Raw genomic sequence first — 27,032 nt, 5'->3', positions numbered from 1 at the left:
ATAAATGGCAGATATGTGAGAGCAGAACTAATAAACGGGCTCTGCCCGATCACTAAAATGGCCACCCCGATCAGAACTACAGATCACAAAATGGCCGACTGCCAAAACTACAAGTCCCAGAAGCAAGGGGAACCCTCAGAAGGTGGAGCCGACCCACAGATAGGGTCAAGAAAAAACAGGAAGAGAGAGGGGGCTGGAAGGATCTATGAACCGTAGAGAAAGAGACAATAGATATTGACTGGATTTACCATGTATGAGCTGGACTGTTTTGGACTTATCTGTTGGCGTTTGGACCGACAACCTGATTCGTGTACCGAACCCTGCTATCCTTGACCTTGCCTACGGCCTGAGTGGACCAGGACGGAGAAACAAACACACAGGTACTGTCCTGTTCGAAAGAACTCTCATTCTGGGGTGATTTGGTGACAGTTTCCCACTTAATTTGTGACAAACGCTCATAACCTTGAAGAGGCTTGCCACACATGGTGGAGAATGCGGGCAATGGACTAACCATACTGCTGGTTAGGTAGAAAAAGAAAAAAATGTTCAGTTAGCACTCCAAAGGGGAGTCTGGTTTCTTTTGTGGCTTTGTTTGGTTAGGACAGTTTCTCAGGAAAATGAGTATGGAGGGAGCCATACAGGCCCTGTTACAAGCGGCGGTCACCCAACAAGAGGCAACTAGAGCTCAACAAATAGCTCATCAGGATGCAATGCGAATGTACCAGGACACGTTACAGGTCCAGCACCGCACCAACCAGCTGCTCAGAGAAGAGCAAAACAGAAACACCCGGGAGTTAAGAGAAGGCCTAAAGGAGCTAGCGGACCAAATTGGGGCTCAGTTACCAGCTGCAAATACCCAGAGGCAGGCCAATCATTTTCTTCAAAAATGACAGCACAGGATGATTTGGAGTCATATCTTACCACCTTCGGAAGGACGGCAGAGAGGGAGAAGTGAAAGAAGATTGGGCAGGGCTTCTGGCACCATACCTGTCAGGGAACGCTCAAAAAGCGTATTTCGACCTGGAGTTGAAAGATGCACAGGATTACGATAAACTAAAGCGAGAGATTCTGAATAAACTGGGAGTGACCGATACCGTGAGGGCACACCACTTCCACCAGTGGTCCTACCGACCTGGACAACCTCCCCGAACACAGATGTTCGACTTGATTCACCTGGCACGGAAATGGTTGCGACCGGAGACCCGTTCCCCCGCCGAGATCGTCGAGACCATCGTACTCAACCAGTTTCAGCGAGGTCTACCCCAAGAAGTGAGACGATGGGTTGGCCAGAACGAGGTACTTTCTGCCGACCATCTCGTGGGCCTGGTTGAACGGTATTGTACTGCAGGAACAGCTGAGCAGGCACAGGAGGAAAGATTCCCATTCCCCAGGAATGGGCAAACCAGCGGACAGGGTAAGACTGTCCCAACATGTGGAGGGGGAAGAGAGCAGCGGTGGGCCATGAGGAAAGAATCAGTATCGGGCCAAGACACTAAGGAAAAAAATGGAAACCGGGACCGGGGATTGAGGGGGTCTCGCCCCGAACCCCTATTATTTGTTACAATTGTAATCGACCAGGACATATTGCAGCCTACTGCCCTATTAAAGAAGAGACAATGCAATGAAAAAAGAACATGGTATATGGTATGCATGTCCTGTTGTAACCACTGTACTTGAAAGATCAAGAAACAAACATATGTGCAGGTTGAAGGGAAAGAGGTTCAAAGCACTGCTGGGTTCCGGCAGTATGCTAACCCTGGTCGTTGCAAACCTAGTGTAAACTGGATACAAGTCAGGATATCGGTGTTAAATGCATTCATGGGGATACCCGTCTGTACCCCACAGCCTTAGTGAGCATACAAACAGAGGACGGTCTGCTGGATTATGAGGTCGGTGTGGTCCCAAAGATGCCATATGATGTAATATTGGGTAGATACTTTCCTATCTTTGTGAAGTTAGGCCAAAAGAATGGCATATTTGAGAAGCCAACAACCCTGACCAAGCAGGAAGAAGCATGGGGTCTTCAACCAAAGCCAAGAAAAGAGGTATCCCAGGGGCCAACCTCACAGGTGCTAGTAGGGGAGGATGAGGATGAAGTGGAAAACCTTGTTGATAAACGAACAGCCTGGTACTAGTGGGGCTGGGGTCAATCTGAATCCAGAGGACGACGATCTAGAACCAGCAGACCTGGCAGGGTCCTTGACTAATTTCGGGACAGGTCAAAACCAGGATCCAACCCTGCAGCAATCCAGAGCAGAAGTGCAGGTCGTAGATGGTACTGCCATAAATGATGGGATGATGCCTAATAGTTTTCCCCACTTCATTATGAAAAGGGTTTGGTGTACAGAGCCTCAAAAATAGGGGTTGATATGGTTGAACAGTTGTTGGTCCCCACCCGGTACCGGAGGACAGTACTGGATCTAGCTCATGGGCACATTCTGGGTGGACACCTTGGTATCGATAAAACCCGAGACCGGATTGTAAGGAGATTTTACTGGCCAGGAATCCAGGCTGAAGTGGCTCGGCATTGTGGAGAGTGCCCAGAGTGCCAGTTAACAGCTCTCCGACCAGCTGTTAGAAGTCCGTTAGTGCCACTCCCCATAATCGAAACGCCATTTGAGAGGATAGCGATGGATATAGTGGGCCCACTACCCAAATCCGCCAGAGGGCACCAATACATTCGGGTCATTCTAGATTATGCCACTCGCTACCCAGAAGCCATTCCCCTTCGGACGATGGCTTCCAAAAATATTGCCGAGGAATTAGTGCTCTTGTTCACCAGGGTAGGGGTTCCAAAGGAGATCCTTACTGACCAGGGGACCCTCTTTATGTCCCACCTTATGGCGGACCTTTGTAAATTGTGGCAGGTGAAACAGTTGAGGACATCGGTTTACCATCCTCAGACGGACGGGCTGGTTGAGAGATTCAACAGGACCCTGAAGTCAATGCTCAGGAAGGTAATCGATAAAGATGGGAAAAACTGGGATTGCATGTTGCCGTATCTGATGTTTGCCATTAGAGAGGTTCCTCAAGCCTCGCTGGGGTTTTCTCCCTTTGAGCTGGTATACGGGAGGCACCCCCGGGGAATCTTAGACATCGCCCGGGAAACCTGGGAGCACCAATCCACCCCGTATACTAGTGTCATAAAGCACGTCACGGCAATGCAAGACAGGATAGCCAAAGTCATGCCCATCGTCCGAGAGCACATGAGACAAGCACAAGAGCACCAGCGGCACACTTATAACCGGCAGGCTACCCTGAGAGAATTTCAACCGGGAGATCAGGTGTTAGTGCTGATCCCCACTGTAGAGTGCAAACCACATGGAAAGGACCATATGCAGTACTGGAGAGAATAGGAGATCTACAGCTGAGGTGGGAGACTCTGTCCATAGGACAACAATCAGTCGTATATTGCACAAATCTGGCCTTTATGGAAGAGTGGCAAGAAGAAAGCCATTTCTTAAAGATATCCATAAAAAGTGTTGTTTAAAGTTTGCCACAAGCCACCTGGGAGACACACCAAACATGTGGAAGAAGGTGCTCTGGTCAGATGAAACCAAAATTGAACTTTTTGGCAACAATGCAAAACGTTATGTTTGGCGTAAAAGCAACACAGCTCATCACCCTGAACACACCATCCCCACTGTCAAACATGTTGGTGGCAGCATCATGGTTTGGGCCTGCTTTTCTTCAGCAGGGACAGGGAAGATGGTTAAAATTGATGGGAAGATGGATGGAGCCAAATACAGGACCATTTTGGAAGAAAACCTGATGGAGTCTGCAAAAGGCCTGAGACTGGGACGGAGATTTGTCTTCCAACAAGACAATGATCCAAAACATAAAGCAAAATCTACAATGGAATGGTTCAAAAATAAACATATCCAGGTGTTAGAATGGCCAAGTCAAAGTCCAGACCTGAATCCAATCGAGAATCTGTGGAAAGAACTGAAAACTGCTGTTCACAAATGCTCTCCATCCAACCTCACTGAGCTCGAGCTGTTTTGCAAGGAGGAATGAGAAAAAAATTCAGTCTCTCGATGTGCAAAACTGATAGAGACATACCCCAAGCGACTTACAGCTGTAATCGCAGCAAAAGGTGGCGCTACAAAGTATAACTTAAGGGGGCTGAATAATTTTGCACGCCCAATTTTTCAGTTTTTGATTTGTTAAAAAAGTTTGAAATATCCAATAAATGTCGTTCCACTTCATGATTGTGTCCCACTTGTTGTTGATTATTCACAAAAAAATACAGTTTTATATCTTTGTTTGAAGCCTGAAATGTGGCAAAAGTTCGCAAAGTTCAAGGGGGCCGAATACTTTCGCAAGGCACTGTAAATTAAATCTCCAAGTTTGATGCCTACCCCATGCCCCGAGTAGACGAACTACTGGAGAAAATTGGTAAAGCTCGGTACATTTACGACCCTGGACCTGACAAAAGTGTACTGGCAAATTCCTCTGACCCCCAGGGCCAAAGAAAAGACAGCCTTTGCAACCCCTGACGGTTTGTTTCAATACACCGTCATGCCATTCGGCTTACACGGGGCCCCAGCCAACTTTCAATGGCTCATGAACAAGGTCCTAAAACCGCACCAAGGATACACCGCAGCTTATTTAGATGACGTGGGGATCTACAGCCCAGATTGGGAGTCCTACTTACCCGGGTACAGGCGGAGTTAGACGCCCTTAGAAAGGCAGGGCTTACAGCGAACCCTGCCAAGTGTTATGTGGGGTTAGAGGAAACAGAGTATCTGGGATACGCTGTGTTAACTGATAACTGGGAACTCGGTTAAAAACGAGCTCCAAATGGGAAAATACATTTTGAACGGTCATCCAACTCGGAATTCCAAGTCGGGAACTCTTTCTAGAGCTCCGACTTTCCAACCTGAAGCTCACTGAGGTCATGATTCCACCTCGTTTTTTTGTTTGCGTTCCCAGTTGTCATGGATGCACCATAATACCGCACAAAGTGATCGAAATGACTGGCTACTTTGACACTGACAAACAGATTCTGAGATCAATAAAAACGATAATGTCTTGAATCCATCAATAGCCTAGGCCTAGGTGTGTGGAGACACATATTGTAGGCTACAATATAAGGAGGAAATTATAGTCCTAAAAATGCTTTTCAGTTACATTGACTCAACCAATGATGCTTAGCTCACTCACTGGTGATGGCTGATGCGCCCGTGCCAAAAGCTTCTCTCTCGTTTTACTTTGTAAAGCAATATTTCGGTAGCCTACAGCAGACAGATTAGTCTTCTCTTTTCAGCAGGAGCCATTTGCTTTTCAATCTGTGTTTTCCAGCGATTGTATTTGAAGTATTGCGAAAGGCCTGTTTTGTCTGCATGCTGTTTGTTCACTGACAGATTTTCCTCACATTCCGAACTGTACACAATACCTTGTTATTGGGCTACACCCCACAGCTAAGCCATTTTTAAAGAAGCTGTTGATCGTGTGTGGCTAAATGATATGCTTTCTCATGGTGTAGTAGGCTATTCTAAATTATTTTATTTTTATTTATTTTTTATTTTTTGACCGCAGTAATTCTAGAACTTTGGCAAATGTTTTTCAATTGACCAGGGGTGCTGCAGCTCCTCAGAACCCTGCGCAAGCTATGATTCTGTAAGGAAATAAATTATGAAGCAAGGCTGGTGAGATGATAGTTGCAGGCTCATTCATGTCTATCAGAGCAGAGAGAGGGAGAGCGATCATAGAAAGGGAATCTCGTTGCAGTTCTGTGAGAAACACAGGCAAGCTTCTAACAAGGCCATGCATTGGTCTCAAACAGGTTACAATGTTGTGCAAACCTGATACCGTACCCAAACCGGCCGCACGTGTGCACCATCGTGCGCAAATTTTGACACACAGGTTGAATCATCAAAACAAACTGAACCAATTATATTCATTTGGGGACACTTCAAAAAGCATTAAACATTCATGACAATTTCGGTAGCTAGCTTACAGTTGCTAGCTAATTTGTGCTATTTAGCTAGCTTGCTGTTGCTATCTAATTTGTCCTGGGATATACAGTGGGGCAAAAAAGTATTTCGTCAGCCACCAATTGTGCAATTCTCCCACATAAAAAGATGAGAGAGGCCTGTAATTTTCATCATAGGTACACTTCAACTATGACAGACAAAATGAGAAAAAAAATCCAGAAAATCACATTTGTAGGATTTTTTAATGAATTTATTTGCAAATTATGGTGGAAAATAAGTATTTGATCACCTACAAACAAGCAAGATTTCTGGCTCTCACAGACCTGTAACTTCTTCTTTAAGAGGCTCCTCTGTCCTCCACTCGTTACCTGTATTAATGGCGCCTGTTGGAACTTGTTATCAGATGTCCACAACCTCAAATAGTCACACTCCAAACTCTACTATGGCCAAGACTAAAGAGCTGTCAAAGGACACCAGAAACAAAATTGTAGACCTGCACCAGCCTGGGAAGACTGAATCTGCAATAGGTAAGCAGCTTGGTTTGAAGAAATCAACTGTGGGAGCAATTATTAGGAAATGGAAGACATACAAGACCACTGATAATCTCCCTCAATCTGGGGCTCCACGCAAGATTTCACCCTGTGGGGTCAAAATTATCACAAGAACGGTGAACAAGAATTCCTGAACCACCCGGGGGGACCTAGTGAATGACCTGCAGAGAGCTGGGACCAAAGTAACAAAGCCTACCATCAGTAACACACTACGCCGCCAGGGACTCAAATCCTGCAGTGCCAGACGTGTCCCCCTGCTTAATAACTTCTTGTCACTCTCAAACCCGGATCCGGGAGCGTAATCATGGCCTCAAATGAATTAGCATAACGCAGCGGACATAAATACCCCTAGAAAATGTTCCTATTCATGAAAATCACAAATGAAATATATTGAGACACAGCTTAGCCTTTTGTTAATCAAACTGTCATCTCAGATTTTCAAAATATGCTTTACAGCCAACGCTAGACAAGCATTTGTGTAAGTTTATCATGGCATAATGCTCTGCTAGGCTCTGCTGGCAGCAGGCAACATTTTCACGAAAATAAGAAAAGCAATCAAATTAAATCATTTACCTTTGAAGAACTTTGGATGTTTTCACTCAGGAGACTCTCAGTTAGATAGCAAATGTTCCTTTTTTCCAAAAATATTATTTTTGTAGACGGAATTGCTCCCGTTTGTTCGTCACATTTGGCTGAGAAATCGACCGGAAAATGCGGACACTACAACACAACTTTTTCCCAAATTAGCTCCATAATATCGACAGAAACATGGCAAACGTTGTTTAGAATCAATCCTCAAGGTGTTTTTAACATATCTATTTGATAATATATCTGTCGAGACAATTGGTTTCTCATAAGAAGCGATTGGAAAAATGGCTACCTCAGTACTTTAAGAGATTTTCTGCGGGAGACATGTGACCACTTGCTAAATGTGGTCCCTTACGGCTATTCTTCAACATAAATGCGTAAAAAGACGTCACAATGCTGTAGACTCCTTGGGGAATACGTAGAAAACGTAAGCTCATTCGTAGCTCATTCACAGCCATATAAGGAGTCATTGGCATGAGTCGGTTTTAAAAAATGTGGCACCTCCTGATTGGATTTTTATCTGGGTTTCGCCTGTAACATCCGTTCTGTTACACTCACAGACAATATCTTTGCAGTTTTGGAAACGTCAGAGTGTTTTCTATCCAAAGCTGTCAATTATATGCATAGTCGAGCATCTTTTCGTGGCAAAATATCTTATAACGTTTTTTATCCAAAAATTAAAATACTGCCCCCTAGTCGTAAAAGGCTAAGCCAATACATGTCCAGGCCCATCTGAAGTTTGCTAGAGAGCATTTAGATGATCCAGAAGAAGATTGGGAGAATGTCATATAGTCAGATGAAACCAAAATATAGCTTTCTGGTAAACTCAACTCATCGTGTTTGGAGGACAAAGAATGCTGAGTTGCATCCAAAGAACACCATACGTACTGTGAAGCGTGGGGGTGGAAACATCATGCTTTGGGGCTGTTTTTCTGCAAAGGGACGAGGACGACTGATCCGTGTAAAGGAAAGAATGAATGGGGCCATGTATCGTGAGATTTTGAGTGAAAACCTCCTTCCATCAGCAAGGGCATTGAAGATGAAACGTGGCTGGGTCTTTCAGCATGACAATTATCCCAAACACACCGCCCGGGCAACGAAGGAGTGCCTTCGTAAGAAGCATTTCAAGGTCCTGGAGTGGTCTAGCCAGTCTCCAGATCTCAACCCCATAGAAAATCTTTGGAGGGAGTTGAAAGTCTGTGTTGCCCAGCAACAGCCCCAAAACATCACTGCTCTAGAGGAGATCTGCATGGAGGAATGGGCCAAAATACCAGCAACAGTTTGTGAAAACCTTGTGGAGACTTAAAGAAAACGTTTGACCTCTTGTCATTGCCAACAAAGGGTATATAACAAAGTATTGAGAAACTTTTGTTATTGACCAAATACTTATTTTCCACCATAATTTGCAAATAAATTCATTAAAAATCCTACAATGTGATTTTCTGGATTTCTTTTTCTCATTTTGTCCATCATAGTTGAAGTGTACCTATGATGAAAATTCCCTGCCTCTCTCATCTTTTTAAGTGGGAGAACTTGCACAATTGGTGGCTGACTAAATACTTTTTTGCCCCACTGTAAATGTTGAGTTGTTATGTTACCTGAAATGCACAAGGTCCTCTACTTTGACAATTAATCCACACATAACTGTCAATCAAATCATTTCTAGTTCTCTCCAGGCGTTTTCTTCTTTGGACTTTATATGGTGATTGGCATCTAACTTTCATAGTTACCACGACGACCGACCAAACTCAGATCGTCTTTCAATCACCCACATCGGTATAACCAATGAGGTGATGGCACGTGGGTAACTGCTTCTATAAACCAATGAGGAGATGGGAGAGGCAAGACTTGCACCGCATTCAGCGTCACAAATAGAACTGACTTCTATTTTAGCGCTTGGCAACGCAGACGCTCGTTGGCGGGTGCGAGCAGTGTGGGTGCAATAATTGAACAACATGTATGTTTAAATGTATTTTGCAACCCTCGCGCACGCGACGCGAGCAGTGTGGTCAGCATGTTAAGCTCGGGCCGGCCCAACACGAATCAACCTTGAAAACTTTGATAGCCTTATACATTGCAAAAAGTGACAATTATTTTTCATGCCATGAGAGGTACCGGAACCGGCCAAATGGGTCCCGGAACTGAACAGTCCAAATTAAGCACTGGTTCTGCTCCCGTAGTGCAGTTTGTGACAATTGTGTTTTAAAAGCAGAGAGCTCCAGGCAGCATATGGCATATGGTGCTATGTATTATTGATATCACAGCAGTGGCCAGCTAACTCTCAGTGCTCAGGGTGATGAGGCATAATGTGTGATAAAATTTTTTTGGGCCTGCAGTGATCTTCAAGCAGCCTCCTTTGAGACGTGGCTGAGGAGATTGGCGTTTTGTGTCTCTTTTTAAAGATTCAGAGATGAAAGAGTGGGTAGCTAGTGAGCAGCATGGCTTGCTGAGGAGTGAGACAGAAAGGAGAGGTGTAAACGCTCCGTCGGAAGCAGTGGACCAAGATGCAGCATGTTGAGTGTTCATACTTTATTTCAACTGAACACAAAACAAAACAACAAAGGGACCAACGAACATCACATTCTGACGGCTACACAGAGCTAACATAAAACAACATCTCACAACCTAAGGTGGCAAAACAGGCTGCCTAAGAATGATACCCAATCAGCGACAACGATAGACGGCTGTCGCTGATTGAGAACCATACCCGGTCAAAACGTAAAAACACAAAACCTAGAAATAAAGAACATACCAAAATCGAGACAGAAAAAGCTCTCTACGGAAGGGAAAGAGATTGAGGGGTGAAGAGAGGGAAGGAGGGAGAAAGGAGTGAGATGAAGACAACAGGGAAAAGAGAGGGATAGAACGTTGGGGGAAGAAGAGAGAGCCAAAGTGATAAGTGGTAGACAGATAAACAAAGAAAGAGAATGAATTTGGAGTCAACAGGTAGTGTGGTGCATGGTCAGAGGTCGTGTGTGTGTGTGTGTGTGTGTGTGTTTGTTCATCTCTGAAAGTTTGTTTGTTAGGACTGGATCCTCTATTGACATTCAGCTTCAGAAACAGCCAGAGGAGACTCAATAGTGGTGTGTGTTTATAGGTGTGGCAGCAAGGAGTGTCTTGGTGTGGGACTCCCACCCCAAGTAACTTAGTAGAAAATCTCTAAACCCCTAGTTAAAACTCTTTTGCCCACCCACTTTCATACGTAAACATCTCTCACAGCATATATTTAGCATGTTTCACATGTTTCACTCCAAGCACATTTCAGGATTCTAAAATTGAACATTTTTCTTCCAAGTTAGAAACAGAACATTTGAGTCTACGGTTCTTTCAGTTTGAGAGTGTCTATCAGAGTAATTCTCCTCAACTCTCTCCATTGTCTGTAGTTCAGTGCAACAGCTCAGTTTATCATTGACCACTTAAGAGTCCTTTCCTCTCTGTAATCTAACAACAGTCAGCCTCTCTCTCCTCTTCAGCCTACAGCCTACCCATTGATCTCTCATTGATCCCACTGCCCTTCTCTCCTCCTCTTAGTTTGAACTCTTATCTGTCAGCCCCTAAGGATTAAGCAGCTTTGTGCCAACAGCACAGTGACTGAACAAGTGCTCCCGAACGTCCCCTTATTGAGTCACACTCTCCAGGTGGGCATTGTCCACTAAACTCTGCTCTAGGATCAGATAACACTTCTATAGTTCCACAATTCTAATCCTCAATCATGAACAATTAAACAGCAGAATTGACTTCAGATCAGATAAGTGTTTAGTGGTCACATCACCCTACTGCAGGTATAATCGCTCTCACTCACCTTTCTCTTTGGTCGCAAAGGTGGGCAGCACATGGAAGGGTTGTCCCCTCCCCCTGTCTTCCCTGCTACAGAGTCATTCTTCAGCGTGCGTACGTAGGACACCATTCTCTTCATGGCTCTGTCCTCAGTTACGAAGTTGGGCTCCATGGGGTCCTTTGTCCCACGTATCCTCGCACCCTTGTCTGGTAGCACCTGGTTGGTCTGTGTGGGACATCCTAAAATGAGGTGCGAAGGTGCCCCCCTCCTGCTCCCCAGCTCCAGGTAAATGTGAACACAGACACAGAGAGCCGTGAGGAGAAGACACAGGCGCAGAACCAGTCCTCTAGTCAGTCTGTCTCTCCCCATGCCTGGCCACATCTCTCTCTGTATCTCTCCCTTTTTCCTGTTCCTCTCTTTCTAGCCTCGGTCCATGTTCTGAACAGTGAGATTGTTGTTCTCTGTCTCTATCCCATTCTTCCTCTCCTCCTCCTTGGAGTGGTTAGTCTTTCTCCTGTCCTCCTTCTTTCCCTCCTTCCCTCCACTTGGAAGTCCACAGTTTGATCAAGATAAGCAGGAGCAGTGCTGAAGGTTTGTGAGACAGGAGGACACCTGCTCTTCGCAAAACAACTACCTCAGTCTGTGTGTGTGTGTGTGTGTGTGTGTATATGTCTCTCTTTCTCGACTCCTTCCTGTGTATGTGAGCCTCTGCACACAACTCGCGGAAAAGAGCGTGTGGCTTTCATTGAAAAGTTTGGAACTTCCCCTTCTCTCTCCTAGCCCTCACACCTCTTTCTCGCACACACCATCTGTCCCCTCCCTCTCTATGTTCCCCTGTGTCTAGGGTTACTGTAACTCCACACTGGGCAGGGCCAACACATCCACAGCTTGCTGTTACCAAGGCCTCACATTCTCTCTCTACTTAAACTCTGTTTCATGCACAGAGGAGGTCATATAGAGAGGGAGATGGAGGAGTGGGAATTAGAGAAAGCGAAGGAAAGGGAGACAATGAAGTGCAGCCTTGGAGGGTGGAGCATTGTAATAACGGTGTGTGTGTGTGCTTTTAAATCAAAGGTGTGTTTTGCAGTCTGTCACATAAAGAGAGGAACGAGGGAAAATAAAACAAATGGGAAGAATGGAGAGGAAAGGGATACAGAGGTTGATTAGAAAAGGTTTCGGGGTGTATTAAATGAAAGAATGAGAGAGCTTCATCTACTTTAGAGCTCTCGTTCTCGCTTTCATTCTCCCTTTCTCTCTCACACTGTGGGTATAAACATGATTATTCTAAATGGGTGGGTCCTATGAAATCACTTTGAATCACTCTACACTCTTAGAAAAAAATAGTTTCAAAAGGGTTCTCCCTATAGAAGAACCCTTTTTGGTTCCAGATAAAATAACATTTTGGGTTCCATGCAGAACTATCTTTGGAAAGGGTCCTAGATGAAACCCAAAAGGGTTCAACATGGAACCAAAAATGGTTCTTCAAAGGGTTCTCCTATGGGGACAGCCAAAATGTACACTTACTCCCACTTCCCAGAAGCAGCCCAATTGCTCCTTTCTTCATAAAAAAATGATGCCAATCCCCCTACTGCAGCTCCCATCTATTAAGTCTGACATTGCAAATGGTAAAAAGAGTTTACAGTGTGCCTGGCTGATTGAAATAAGTGGATTTTTAGCACATCTGGGAAAAGTTTTGGGGACTTTATTAGTTGATGCCAGTGAAGTTGTGGGGGTAATGAATAAGGATCCACACAGGCTTTATGAAAGGAGGGGAATGGGAGGCACCCAGACAGTGTACTCTTTATTTATGAAAACAGACTTGTGGTATTGACCAGAGACACACAGTGCTCTGTTGCCACCTGTATGTAGAGAGAAGTATCACTCACACACACACACAATTAAACACCTTCTTTGCCCGCTTCGAGGATAATACAGTGCCACTGTCGTGGCCCGCTAAGGGATGTACACCCCCCTTCTTTCTCCGTGGCCTGATGTAAAACATTTGAATGTATTAACCCTCGCAAGGCTGCTGGCCAGATGGCATCCTTAGCAGTGTCCTCAGAGCATGCGCAGACCAGCTGGCTAGTGTGTTTACGGACATATTCAATCACTCCCTATTCCAGTATGTTGTCCCCACATGCTTCGAGATGGCTACCATTGTTCCTGTACCCAAGAAGGCAAAGATAACTGAACTAAATGACTATCGCCCCATAGCACTCACTTCTGTCATCAGTGTTTTGAGAGACTTGTCAAGGATCATATCACTTCCACCTTACCGGCCACTCTAGACCCACTTCAGTTTGAATACCGCCCAAACAGGTCCACGGACGGCGCACTCACACTGCACACTGCCCTATCCCATCTGGACAAGAGGAATACCTACGTAAGAATGCTGTTCATTGACTACAGCTCAGCATTCAACACCATAGTACCCTCCAAGCTCATCATCAAGCTGGAGGCCCTGTGTCTCAACCCCGCCCTGTGCAATTGGGTCCTGGACTTTCTGACAGGCCGACCCCAGGTGGTGAAGGTAGGAAACAACATCTCCGATTCGCTGACCCTCAACACTGGGGCCCCACAAGGGTGCGCGCTCAGCCCCCTCCTGTACTCCCTGTTCACCCATGACTGCGTGGCCATGAACACCGCCAACTCAATCATCAAGTTTGCAAACGACACAACAGTAGTGGGCTTGATTACCAACAACGACGAGACGGCCTACAGGGATGAGGTGAGGGCACTCGAGTGTGGTGTCAGGAAAATAACCTCTCACTCAACGTCAACAAAACAAAGGATATGATCTTGGACTTCAGGAAACAGCAGAGGGAGCACCCATCATCCACATCGAAGGGACAGCAGTGGAAAAGCTGGAAAACTTTAAGTTCCTCAGCGTACACATCACAGACAAATTGAAATGGTCCACCCACCCAGACAGTGTGGTGAAGAAGGTGCACCAGTGCCTCTTCAACCTCAGGAGGCTGAAGAAATTTGGCTTGTCACCCAAATCCTGACAAACTTTTACAGATGCACAATCAAGAGCATCCTGTCGGGCTGTATCACCGCCCTTAACCGTAAAGCTCTCCAGAGGGTAGTGAGGTCTGTACAACGCATCACCGGGTGTAAACTACCTGCCCTCCATGACACCTACAGCACCCAATGTTACAGGAAGGCCAAAAAGATCATCAAGGACAATAACCAACTGAGCCACTGCCTGTTCACACCGCTACCATCCAGAAAGCGAGGTCAGTACAGGTGCATCAAAGCTGGGACCAAGAGACTGGAAAAACAACTTCTATCTCAAGACTGCTAAACAGCAATCACTAACTCAGAGAGGCTGCTGCATACATTGAGACCCAATCACTGGCCACATTTAAATGGATCACTAGCCACTTTATACAATGCCACTTTAAATAATGTTTACATATCTTACATTACTCATATCACATGTATATACAGTGTTTTATACCACCTATTGCACCTTGTCTATGCTGCTCGGCCATCGCTCATCAATATACTTTTATGTACGTATTCTCATTCACCCCTTTAGATGTGTGTATTAGGTAGTTGTTGGAGAATTGTTAGATTACTTGTTAGATATTACTGCACTGTCGGAACTAGAAGCATTTCGCTACACTGCATTAACATCATACATGTGTATGTGACCAATACTATTTAATTTAATTTAAATTAAACTGGGTTATTTAAATTAAACTATATTCCCCAGTCAATATGGAGGTTGTTAGTTAAATTTGTTTTCAATCGATACATGATATCGATACATTAAGTATGTAGTGAATTTGAAAAATTCTTAGTACAAAACTACAAACTGGTAACATGTAATGCAATAATGCAGCAAGCCTTATTTTCAAAACCTTTTATTGTGCATTGATTTTGTTTGGAGACATCTTTCACCCCACAACCATTGACTCAAAATATAAGTTTACTGTGAAATACCATGAGAACACTGACTGAATCACCAGAACACAAGATAATGATGTCTTCTCAATTTAGTTGTTTTACCAACCAGTTAATCCAATAGCAAAAAATGCAAAATACATGTTTCAAAATTGCCCTTTGATTGTTATATGCTACAGTACTGTAAGTTACTTTTCACATAGACAATACACTTGCACTCCCAATCATTTATAACCCATGTGATCAAAGGTGTTCATTGAAGACGTCTTTCATAATCATTTATGCATCAAAAATAAATGAATTGTTCATATATAAAACATAGGTGTACTGTAATCAAATGACAAATACAATTATTGAAAGAAACATAAACGTTTATCAGGCACTAGTTTGCATCAAGCCTGTCTTGAGCATGCCCACATAAAAATACTACAATTTACTATAGTACTTACTATAGAATACTGTAGTATACTATACTACACACTGTAGTATCCCTCAATCATGTCTAGTACTTAGTATAGAATTGTGTAGTACACTGTGGAATACAATAGTACACTGAACAAAAAGCAACCAATTCAAACAAGGAAATCAGTACATTTGAAGAAATTCATTAGGACCTAATCTATGGATTTCACATGACTGGGAATACAGATATGCATCTGGTGGTCACAGATACCTTAAAAATCAGAAAGATCAGAAAACCAGTCAGTATCTAGCTTGACCACCATTTGCTTCACACAGCGGGACACATCTCCTTTGCATAGAGTTGATCAGGCTGTTGATTGTGACATGTGGAATGTTGTCCCACTCCTCTTCAATGGCTGTGCGAAATTGCTGGATATTGGCGGGAACTGTTGTACACGTTGATCCAGCACATCCCAAACATCCTCAGTGGGTGACATGTCTGGTGAGTATGCAGGCCATGGAGGAACTGGGACATTTTCAGCTTCCATAAATTGTGTTCAGATCCTTGCGACATGGGGCTGTGTATTATCATGCTGAAACATGAGGTGATGGCTGTGGATGAATGGCATGACAATGGGCCTCAGGGTCTCATTACGGTATCTCTGTGCATCCAAATTTCTATCGATAAAATGCAAATGTATTCATTGTCCATAGCTCATGTCTGCCCATACCATAGCCTCAACCCCACCGTGGGGCACTCTGTTCACAATGTTGACATCAGCAAACCGCTCATCCACACAACATCTGTCTGCCATCTGCCCTTTACAGTTGAAACCGAGATTAGTCCATGAAGTGCACACATCTCCAGCTTGCCAGTGGCCATCCAAAGGTAACCATTTTCCCACTGAAGTCGGTTACGACACCGAACTGCAGTCAGGTCAAGACCCTATTGAGGACAACGAGCATGCAGATGAGCTTACCTGAGACGATTTCTGACAGTTTGAGCAGTTGTGCAAACCCACAGTTTCATCAGCTTTCCGTCTGGCGGGTCTCAGACGATCCCGCAGATGAAGAAGCCGGATGTCGACGTCCTAGTCTGGCATAGTTATAAGTGGTTTGCGATAGTGAGGCCGGTTGAAAATACTGCCAAATTCTCTAAAACGACGTTGGAGGCGGCTTATGGTAGAGAAATGTACATTAAATTCTCTGGCAACAGCTCCAGTGGACATTCCTGCAGTCAGCATGCCAATTGTGCACTCGCTCAAAACTTGAGACATCTGTGGAATTGTGTTTTTGACAAAACTACACATTTTAGAGTGGCCGTTTGTTGTCCCCAGCAAAAGGTGCACCTGTGTAATGATAATGCTGTTTAATCAGCTTCTTCATATGTCAGGATTATATTGACGAAAGATAAATGCTGAGGGATGTAAATAGATTTGTGCACAAAATTTGAGAAAAATAAGCTTTTGTGAGTATGGAACATTTCTGGGATGTTTTATTTCAGCTCATGAAACATGGGACCAACACTTTACACATTGCGTTTATATTTGTAAAATGAATGGATTCACATACAAGGCAATAAGCTTAAGTTACAAGACAATGCTGTCTTTAGCAAAGCATAATTCTAGACACAGATCCTAGGTACACTTAAAAGATAAAGCATGGACAAAGCCATGCATACTAGGCCTAGAAGCCTAGGAAATGATAATTGATCATACAACCTTCCTCTAATGGACAGGATCAGAGAGAACGACAGACCTTCATTTCATTTATAACATCTGAAGGTGTAAAACCAACCACCATTGACCATTCAAACAATACCAGGTTGACACAAACCTGAGCCCAATGTAAATAAGACAGAAATCCTGAAAGGACAATTAAACCCCTTTGCATTGAGTAATTTAAAGTTCACCCTGGACAGATACAAGTTACCACTGAGATCATACATCCATATAGATGGCATTAGAATTCTACTCATAGGACAAGTTTCAGATAGAATAATCCCATAGTATCCATGTTTGGCATCTTTCACATATTCAATAGTCAGTCCTCTGGATACTGTAGAGAGATACATTTTGGCCCCTCAGAGGGGAAATGGCATACTGGTACTTGAAGCATTGTCCTTTGTGTTTTGTTGGGCCATTTTACTTTGTAGCTCCAGGTGACAGAGAGCACATTGTTTAGGGCCGAGCCTACATGGCCTGGATGTAAGGGAAATAACGGCTGTGAGTGGCCATCGGTCTGAGAGCTGACTTAAGTGTTATTGGCAGCCTAACATAGAGAACAGAAAACGCTGGAGTGCCAATTCAGCTGGCAACAATGGGAGTGGGACGTCCCATGCGCCACCAAAGAAGAGGCAAGCACTGGCTATCACCAACCAGCGCCAGAAACATGGACAATTCTTCAACTCGTGTGCCATCAACAGACACGTCACTATTAACATCACCAACTAGCTCGGTTATCTCGGACTCGCCAACCATAGGCCTAATAGTTCTTACCTATTTAGGCCTATTGTTGTCACGAGAATTTTCAATCCCAATGATGATAACTGACAATCAATAGCTCTGACCAATCCCCGAGATCTGTAAGACCATGGGTTTAATAATAATTAGTCAAAGACTCTACTAGCTTATGCAAAAAGATAGAACGTTCTCTGAATAAACTGTACTAAAGTCCATTATACAAAGACATCCATTTTATAGCTGGCACATACTTCCACAAAAACAGCAGGTGAGTTTTTATCTCTATAGTTCTCACCACTGTGGATCACTGCCCAGCCGGCAGTTCCATTCCCCCGAGATGAGGGAAACCTTGAGAAGTACTATGCTCTCATGGGTTCCTCCGAGGCCTAGCCAGGTCGGTTCAAACACAGTTTTAATTGTTCTTCTGGATTTTCCTAGGCCCCCACATACATCCCTTGCTCAGACAGTCTTTTTTCCACTATACAGATACATTGTTTAACCTAATTCTGACTAAAACTACACACACCATCCGATTTATGATTCAAATCAATTTCATACAGTTAATACGGTTTCAGAGTGGAATTATTTTATCATTATCTTTCAACATATACATTATTTTATCAATTGTACATTTATTAAATCATTATTAATGGAAGTTCTTGTCCCTCATCATCATTAAATCCTGCTAGCATACAGTCACTGCTCTGCCTGTCCCGTCCTTTCCAGCCACCTCGCTCTGCTTAATCCGCCCACGTGTTTCTGGTGAATTATTATTATTTACATTCCCCCCTTTTCCGTGATTACGATCTTGTCTCATCACTGCAACTCCTCAACGGGCTCGGGCGAGGTGAAGGTCGAGTCTTGAGTCCTTCGAAACATGACCCACCAAGCCTCGCTTTTCGATACGCGCTCGCTTAACCCGGAAGCTTGCATCGGAGGAAACACCATTCAAACTAATGACCGTAGTCAACCTACAGGCGCCCGGCCGCCACAAGGAGTCGCTAGAGCGTGATGAGCCAAGTGAAGGCCCCCCGGCAAACCCTCCCCTAATCCCGACGACGATGGGCCAAATGTGCGCTGCCCTATCAAGACTCCAGGTCATGGCCGGTTGTGACACAGCTGTAGTGACGCTGCAATACTGAGATGAAGTGCCTTAGACCACTGCGCCACTCGGGAGGCCCAGTTCTTTGCTTAATAGACAATTGTATTTATACAAATGAGAATACAATCATATCAAAAGTAATGTGAGCATTGCATTGTGAAAAGCAATTCATTTATATGGACATGTATTGCAATGTGAAACGTATTTCTAAATGGTGAAAAAGTCACTGTGATTTTGTGTGTTGTACTTAGTCAATTGAAAACGTGCTTAGAGTTTTGCAACAACTGCCTTTTTGATTATGTTTTGAGTTTTGTACTAAGCATTGTGAAAATGTACCATGTTCTTGTGAAAAGTGCACAAAGCGATTGAAAAAAATCTGTAAAAATAAAAGTACTTTCAATGAATCAGATTTGATTAGGTCTGTTTCTGCCGTGTTTTTATTAGACTGTTTCACTTCTCTTCAGTGTGGTTTTCAGGGAAAGGCTGATACAGTGCATTTGGAAAGTATTCAGACCCCTTCACCTTTTCCACATTTTGTCAAGTTACAGCCTTATTCTAAAATGGATTAAATACAATTCCTCATCTACACACAATATTCCATAAAGACAAAGCAAAAACAGGTTTTTAGACATTTTTGCTAAAATGTATTGAAAATAAAGAAATGCCTGACATGTCTTATTTACAGAAGTATTCAGCTATGAGACTGGTTGGACATGATTTGGAAAGGCACATACCTGTCTATATAACGTCCCACAGTTGACAGTGCAAAAACCAAGCCATGAGGTTAAAGGAATTAAAGGAGCTCCGAGACATTTATTTAACCAGGTAAGTTGACTGAGAACACATTATAATTTACAGCAACAACCCGGGGAATAGTTACAGGGGATAGGAGGGGGATGAATGAGCCAATTGTACGCTGGGGATGATTAGGTGATCATGATGGTAGGAGGGCCAGATACGGAATGTAGCCAGGACTCTGGGGTTAACATCCCTACTCTTATGATAAGTGCCATGGGCTCTTTAGTGACCACAGTCAGGACACCCGTTTAACATCCAATACGAAAGACAGCCCCCTACATAGGGCAATGTCCCTAATATCTGCTGTCAGGTATTGGGATATTTTTTTAGACCAGAGGAAAGATTGTCTCCTACTGGCCCTCCAACACCACTTCCAGCAGCATCTGGTCTCCCATCTAGGGACCAACTAGGACCAATCCTGCTTAGCTTCAGAAGCAAGCAAGCAGTGGGATGCAGGGTGGTATGCTGCTGTCGATGAACAGATCTGGGGAAGTGTACGAAAACATTTATGCAGCGTTGAAGGTCACCAAGAACACAGTGGCCTCCATCATTCTTAAATGGAAGTAGTTAAGAACCACCAAGACTCTTCTTAGAGCTGGCCACCCAGCCAAACTGAGCAATCGGGGAAGAAGGGCTTTGGTCAGGGAGGTGACCAAGAACCCGATGGTCACTTTGACAGAGCTCCAGAGTTCCTCTGTGGAAATTTGGAGAACCTTCCAGAAGAACAACCATCTCTGCAGCCACCAAACAGGTCTTTATGGTAGAGTGGTCAGACGGAAGCCACTCCTCAGTAAAAGGCACATGGAGTTTAACAAAAGGCACCTAAAGGACTGTCAGATCATGAGAAACAAGATTTTCTGGTCTGATGAAACCAAGATTGAACTCTTTGGCCTGAATGCCAAGCGTCACGTCTAGAGTAAACTTTGCATCATCCCTATAGTGAAGCATGGTGGTGGCAGCATCATGCTGTAGGGATGTTTTTCAGCAGAAGGGACTGGTAGACTAGTCAGAATCGAGGGAAACATAAACGGAGCAAAGTACAGAGAGATCCTTGATGAAAACCTGCTCCAGAGTACTCAGGACCTCAGACTGGTGTGATGTTTCACCTTCCAACAGGACATTGACCGTAAGCACCATCTCAACACAAAGCAGGAGTGGATTCGGGACAAGTCTTTGAATGTCCTTGAGTGGCCCAGCCAGAGCCTGGACTAGAACCCAATCGAACATATCTGGAGAGACCTGAAAATAGCTGTGTAGCAACGCTCCCCATCCAACCTGACAGGACTTGAGAGCATCTGCAGAGAATGGGAGAAACTCCCCAAATACAGGTGTGCCAAGCTTGTAGCATCAAACCCAAGAAGACTCAATGCTGTAATTGCTGCCAAAGGTGCTTCAACAAAGTACTGAGTAAAGGGTCTGAATACTTATGTAAATGTGATATTTCAGTTTTTAGTTTCTTTTAAAATTAGCAAAAAATTCAAAAAATCTTTTTTTTTTGTCATTATGGGGTAGTGTGTGTAGATTAATGAGGGAAAACAATATTTAATACATTTTAGAATAAGGGTGTAACGTAACAAAATGTGAAAAAAGTCAAGGGGTGTGAATTCTTTCCGAAGGCACTGTTTCTCCCTGGCATATTGCATAATTTATGCAGCAGCATACAATACATTGTTGGACTCACCTTGTTGTGCTCTGCTCCCTTGAACAGGAAGGTAGCACGGCGGTCCTTCGTGGGCAAATTTTGTCATCAAACGTTGTCATCAGAGTCTGGCATTCTCTTGATTTATGGTGATTTGGAACTGACGTCAGGTCGGAGCTCTAGAAAGAGGCTGGATGACCTTTCCAAATGTATTTTCCCAGTCGGAGCTCGTTTTTGCTTTGTCATTATGAGGTATTGTATGTAGATTGAAGGAACAACATTTGTTTCCCCCTCCAGTTATGCAAGTGTGTAATGGGAGAAGACAGCACAGAGCCATAAAGGGACATGATGGACTAACACTCACAACAACCAGCTAAACTCTAACAGATGTAACACTCTCTGGTGCCACCATGTGGTCAGTCACTGCACCCAGAATACAGCCTAATATGGTGAGGAGTGGGGATGCGACTAGAACAAGACATGGGGTGAAGAAATGTACCCATGAGGCGGACCCTGTGAAGCAAGTCATGTCGGACTGAACAATTTTGATTTACAGCCAGGAACCTTGGCAGTCGACTTGGATGGAGCAACTGTGTGTGTGTATGTGAGAGAGAGAGAGAGAGAGAGAGAGAGAAATCAGATGTAGGGGTCATTGACCCTTTGATTGACCCTGGGTTCTGCGAAATCCACTCCAGTTGGCCATGCAAAGCAGAAGTCAACCCCAACCAATAACGAGAGGCCACAGAGTGCTTTGGAGAGATTGACAGTGTCAAACGACTACGCTACAATAATCCCAATGACGATTTAGTCACAGACAGCTATTCATTTGACACTCTCATGTAGAGGCCTTAATCGTTTTTATTTTTGTTGAGAAAATAAGTAAGTAAGAACCCATCGGGCACAGAAATCATTTCAACAATTTTTATTTACATTTGTTTGAGTTGTCAACTAGAGTGAATTCAATGTGAAATCATTAAAAAAATTGTCAGTTTTCCATGATGATTAAATGTCATCGCATATCAGGTTTTGGTTGAAATGACGTGGAAACAATGTTGATTCAACCAGTTTTTGCCCAGCGGGGAGTGAGTGACTGTATGAGAGATCTCACGATTGTTGGTTTCTCACAGTGAAATAATGCATAACCGCTCGTTCTTTATCACCTGTTCTAGGGTCTGTGGTGGTGACTATCCCCCTCCATTGTTCTTTCCACTTAAGTGATAATGCCCAAGAAGCCGGTGTTTGGAGGATATATTGACACCGGTATTGTTATGCCAGAGACGAAGTCGAGCGCTAGCAAACCAAGCCAATATATCCTCCAAACACCAGCTGCGAGGGAATTATCATTTTTATACAACGGGTTACCAACATTTTCAAATAATGATTGATATGTTTTCATTAGAAACGTTATTTTGATTAATTTATCATCCTTCCACAAGATATAGTCCTGACACAAATCTAGGGGTGCTAGATACCCAGTTAAGTCTTTTTGTTCTGTATCTATGGATGCGACCCAATCATTCATTCTAAATCTTCCATTGCCATACTGGCTGGCAGCGTTCTTATTCCTTGCTTGCTAGCTAGCCAACTACGGCTAACTTTCAGTCACGTCAATTACAGCAAAGTAGCTGCATTTGCATTTGTTTAAGCTGTTTTCTAGGTAGATGTGCCTGGCAGAGAAAATGTGTTCTCTTGTCAGGACACTGTTCAGACCAAAGAATAATAAATGAAACCATACATTATCTTTGTTATCTACCACAGATGACATAGCTATAGCTACTTATTGTATGTCATATTTATCTGTACATTCCCCTGGATGGTGCATTGGTTAAAATATTTGTCGGAGTCTGTGCTACTACAATGCTCAAAAAAATACAGGGAACACTAAAATAACACATCCTAGATCTGAATGAATGAAATATTCTTATTAAATACTTTTTTCTTTACCATAGTTGAATGTGCTGACAACAAAATCACACAAAAATGATCAATTAAATCAAATTTATCAACCCATGGAGGTCTGGATTTGGAGTCACACTCAAAATTAAAGTGGAAAACCACACTACAAGCTGATCCAACTTTGATGTAATGTCCTTAAAACAAGTCAAAATGAGCCTCAGTAGTGTGTGTGGCCTCCACGTGCCTGTATGACCTCCCTACAACGCCTGGGCATGCTCCTGATGAGGTGCCGGATGGTCTCCTGAGGCATCTCCTCCCAGACCTGGACTAAAGCATCCGCCAACTCCTGGACAGTCTGTGGTGCAACGTGGCGTTGGTGGATGGAGCGAGACATGATGTGCTCAATTGGATTCAGGTCTGGGGAACGGGCGGGCCAATCCATAGCATCAATGCCTTCCTCTTGCAGGAACTGCTGACACACTCCAGCCACATCACATGAGGTCTAGCATTGTCTTGCATTAGGAGGAACCCAGGGCCAACCGCACCAGCATTTGGTCTCACAAGGGGTCTGAGGATCTCATCTCGGTACCTAATGGCAGTCAGGCTACCTCTGGCGAGCACATGGAACAAAATGCAACCCCACACCATGACTGACCCACTGCCAAACCGGTCATGCTGGAGGATGTTGCAGGCAGCAGAACATTCTCCACGGCGTCTCCAGACTCTGTCACATCTGTCACATGTGCTCAGTGTGAACCTGCTTTCATCTGTGAAGACCACAGGGCGCCAGTGGCGAATTTGCCAATCTTGGTGTTCTCTGGCAAATGAAAAACGTCCTGCACGGTGTTGGGCTGTAAGCACAACCCCCACCTGTGGACATCGGGCCCTCATACCACCCTCATGGAGTCTGTTTCTGACCGTTTGAGCAGACACATGCACATTTGTGGCCTGCTGGAGGTCATTTTGCAGGGCTCTGGCAGTGCTCCTCCTGCTCCTCCTTGCACAAAGGCGAAGGTAGCGGTCCTGCTGCTGGGTTGTTGCCCTCCTACGGCCTCCTCCACGTCTCCTGATGTGCTGGAGGTCATTTTGTTGCTCCTCCTGCTCCTCCTTGCACTGGCCTGTCTCCTGGTTTCGCCTCCATGCTCTGGACACTACGCTGACAGATGCAGCAAACCTTCTTGCCACAGCTCGCATTGATGTGCCATCCTGGATGAGCTGCACTTCCTGAGCCACTTGTGTGGGTTGTAGACTCCGTCTCATGCTACCACTAGAGTGAAAGCACCGCCAGCATTCAAAAGTGACCAAAACATCAGCCAGGAAGCATAGGAACTGAGAAGTGGTCTGTGGTTATCACCTGCAGAACCACTCCTTTATTGCTGTGTCTTGCTAATTGCCTATAATTTCCACCTGTTGTCTATTCCATTTGCACAACAGCATGTGAAATTTATTGTCAATCAGTGTTGCTTCCTAAGTGGACAGTTTGATTTAACAGAAGTGTGATTGACTTGGAGTTACATTGTGTTGTTTAAGTGTTCCCTTTATTTTTTTGAGCAGTGTACTTCTGCTGCCTTGCTTCAGCCTTTTGGGTGTTGATGGTGCTGCAGTGTTCTCTTTATTTTCACCTGGATGTTGCTCCAGCATTTTCTGTTTGTCAGTGAGGGACTCCAGTAGCTATGGAGCGAACTTTCACACCGATGCCCACTCACTGACATAATCTCCCTCTAAACCAGCATTGGCCAGTTTCTGGACTGTCGTGGTCCTGATGCTGTAATTTGTATATGTAGTTGTTCCCACGGCCCTGCAGGTCTTGGGTAGAAGTGCTGCCAGAGAGTTCACACCCATCGGCTAGACGTGAACCAGATCGTTTGATGTTTCCCAGAAATACATGATTTGAGGTAGTAAATTCAGTATCCTTCATAAGGCACCAGCTGCGACCGATGGGGGGTTAATTTAGAAACCATTTGAGCCACTCCGGGGTGGCAGGTTGCCCCCCTTCCCATTTCCTACATTTCCATAAAACTGTCGAAGGATGTTAAAAATGCAGTATCCCCCATCTCTTTTTCCCATTCATCCATAGTCATGCCGCCAAAAAGATCAAATGAAATGTTCCACTCATCCATTTTCAAAAAAGTATTGATCTCTTTCGGACACGTTCACTTCATATGGGACGGTGGAGATCGCAATTCATACAAATCTCTGCTGTTGAAAACCAAATGCTCATCTAAAAGAACTTGGAGATAAAGTCTAGATACTTTTTATAGTGGAGATCAAGGTCATACATTTCCTGGCAGGGTTGATGAGACAGTGGATTGCACCGTGAGATGGAACAGAGTAAATAGGCATTTCAACGACATTGATTTAGCCGGTGGCAACTTGTGAAATAGTTACCGGCTGGAATGCAGTTTTAACCAATCAGCATTCAGGATTAGACTCACCGTTGTATGTTAAATAATGAAACTCTACTCATCTTGTGTCCGTGATTAAAGAAAGACGAGAATAAGAAAGGGGGAGACGGATTGAAAAGGACTGGACTGGGAAAACTTTGGTGAAAAATGCAAAAGAAAGAAAAATGGAGCAAGTGAGTGTGTGAGAGAACTGTACAGAGAGAAGGAAACGGTAAAGGGAAGATGGAAAATGGAAAAGAGAGGAAAGAGGAAAAGACGGGAGGGTTGCCCCAACAATGAGTGTCTGCGCTGGAAACAGGGGACAGGGGCAGTAATGGAGCAAAACAGCCATTGGCCCACCGTAAGGGTGTGTGTGTGTGTGTGTGTGTGTGTGTGTGTGTGTGTGTGTGTGTGTGTGTGTGTGTGTGTGTGTGTGTGTGTGGTTAGATTGGTGTTTTGAGGCTTTGGGAGTGTGTAAATGTAGATGTGTAGCAGAGTGGGAATTGCTCTGTCTGTATGTGATTGGACATGTACTGTAAAAAAGGCATCTTAAATCAGCATTATTCTGTTGAGTGGACTTGAAAAGGACAATAATTTTAGCTAATACGTTAAAGAGTATTACTCAACAATCTCTGCTTGAAGTCAGCTGAATTTGAACAAGGTTGTTGAGTAAAAGTACAAATTCATGTTTGCTCAAACAACTCAAAACCATGCCCATCATTATCATATTTCCCAAAATGCTCTCTTGCAGGTTGATTTTCAATTATTATTATTTTTATTCCCATCCCGGAGTCGCCTCTTTACTGTTGATGTTGAGACTGGTGTTTTGTGGGTACTATTTAATGAAGCTGCCAGTTGAGGACTTTTGAGGCATCTGTTTCACAAACTAGACACTCTAATGTACTGGTCTTCTTGCTCAGTTGTGCACCGGGGCCTCCCACTACACTTTGTATTCTGGTTAGAGCCAGTTTGTGCTGTACTGTGACGGGAATAGTACACAGCGTGGTACCAGATCTTCAGTTGCCTGGCAATTTCTCGCATGGAATAGCCTTCATTTCTCAGAACAAGAATACACTGACGAGTTTCAGAAGAAAGTCTGTGTTTCTGGCCATTTTGAGCCTGTAATCGAACCCACAAATGCTGATGCTCCAGATACTCAACTAGTCTAAAGAAGGCCAGTTTTATTGCTTCTTTAATCAAGACAACAGTATTCAGTTGTGCCAATATAATTGCAAAAGGGTTTTCTAATGATCAATTAGCCTTTTTAAAATTATAAACTTGGATTAGCTAACACAACGTGCCATTGGAACACAGGAGTGATGGTTGCTGGTAATAGGCCTCTGTATGCCTATGTAGATATTCCATTAAAAATCTGCAATTTCCAGCTACAATAGTCATTTACAACATTACAATGTCTACACTGTATTTTTGATCAATTTGATGTTATTTTAATGGTCAAATAATGTGCTTTTCTTTGAAAAACAAGGACATTTCTAAGTGACCCCAAACGTTTGAAAGTTAGTGCATGTTAACCTAACTAGGAAAACTCTGGACCCTATAAGGTATGACAGTGATTAATCA

At 44.0% G+C, this 27,032-nt stretch overlaps 1 protein-coding gene across 2 annotated transcripts in view; it reads right to left on the bottom strand.

The window, feature by feature from the left end:
- Positions 1-11,644, bottom strand: part of LOC112232983 (methyltransferase-like protein 24) — an 86,713-nt gene extending 75,069 nt beyond the window's left edge. Inside the window, exon 1 of one of the 2 annotated variants that reach the window (XM_024400325.2) lies at positions 10,881-11,644. In XM_024400325.2, coding sequence (XP_024256093.1) covers positions 10,881-11,237 — 357 coding nt within the window. In that variant the 5' untranslated portion in view covers positions 11,238-11,644. The remainder of the gene's footprint in view (positions 1-10,880) is intronic. The other variant, XM_042321904.1, reaches the window with a different exon arrangement.
- Between the last annotated feature and the right edge of the window lie 15,388 nt (positions 11,645-27,032).

The sequence above is a fragment of the Oncorhynchus tshawytscha genome, linkage group LG05 (assembly GCF_018296145.1).
Source record: "Oncorhynchus tshawytscha isolate Ot180627B linkage group LG05, Otsh_v2.0, whole genome shotgun sequence".
NCBI classification, from domain to species: Eukaryota; Metazoa; Chordata; class Actinopteri; order Salmoniformes; family Salmonidae; genus Oncorhynchus; species Oncorhynchus tshawytscha.
The sequence above is the reverse complement of the archived record's forward strand: the minus strand, read 5'-3'. Positions and strand labels throughout refer to the sequence as shown.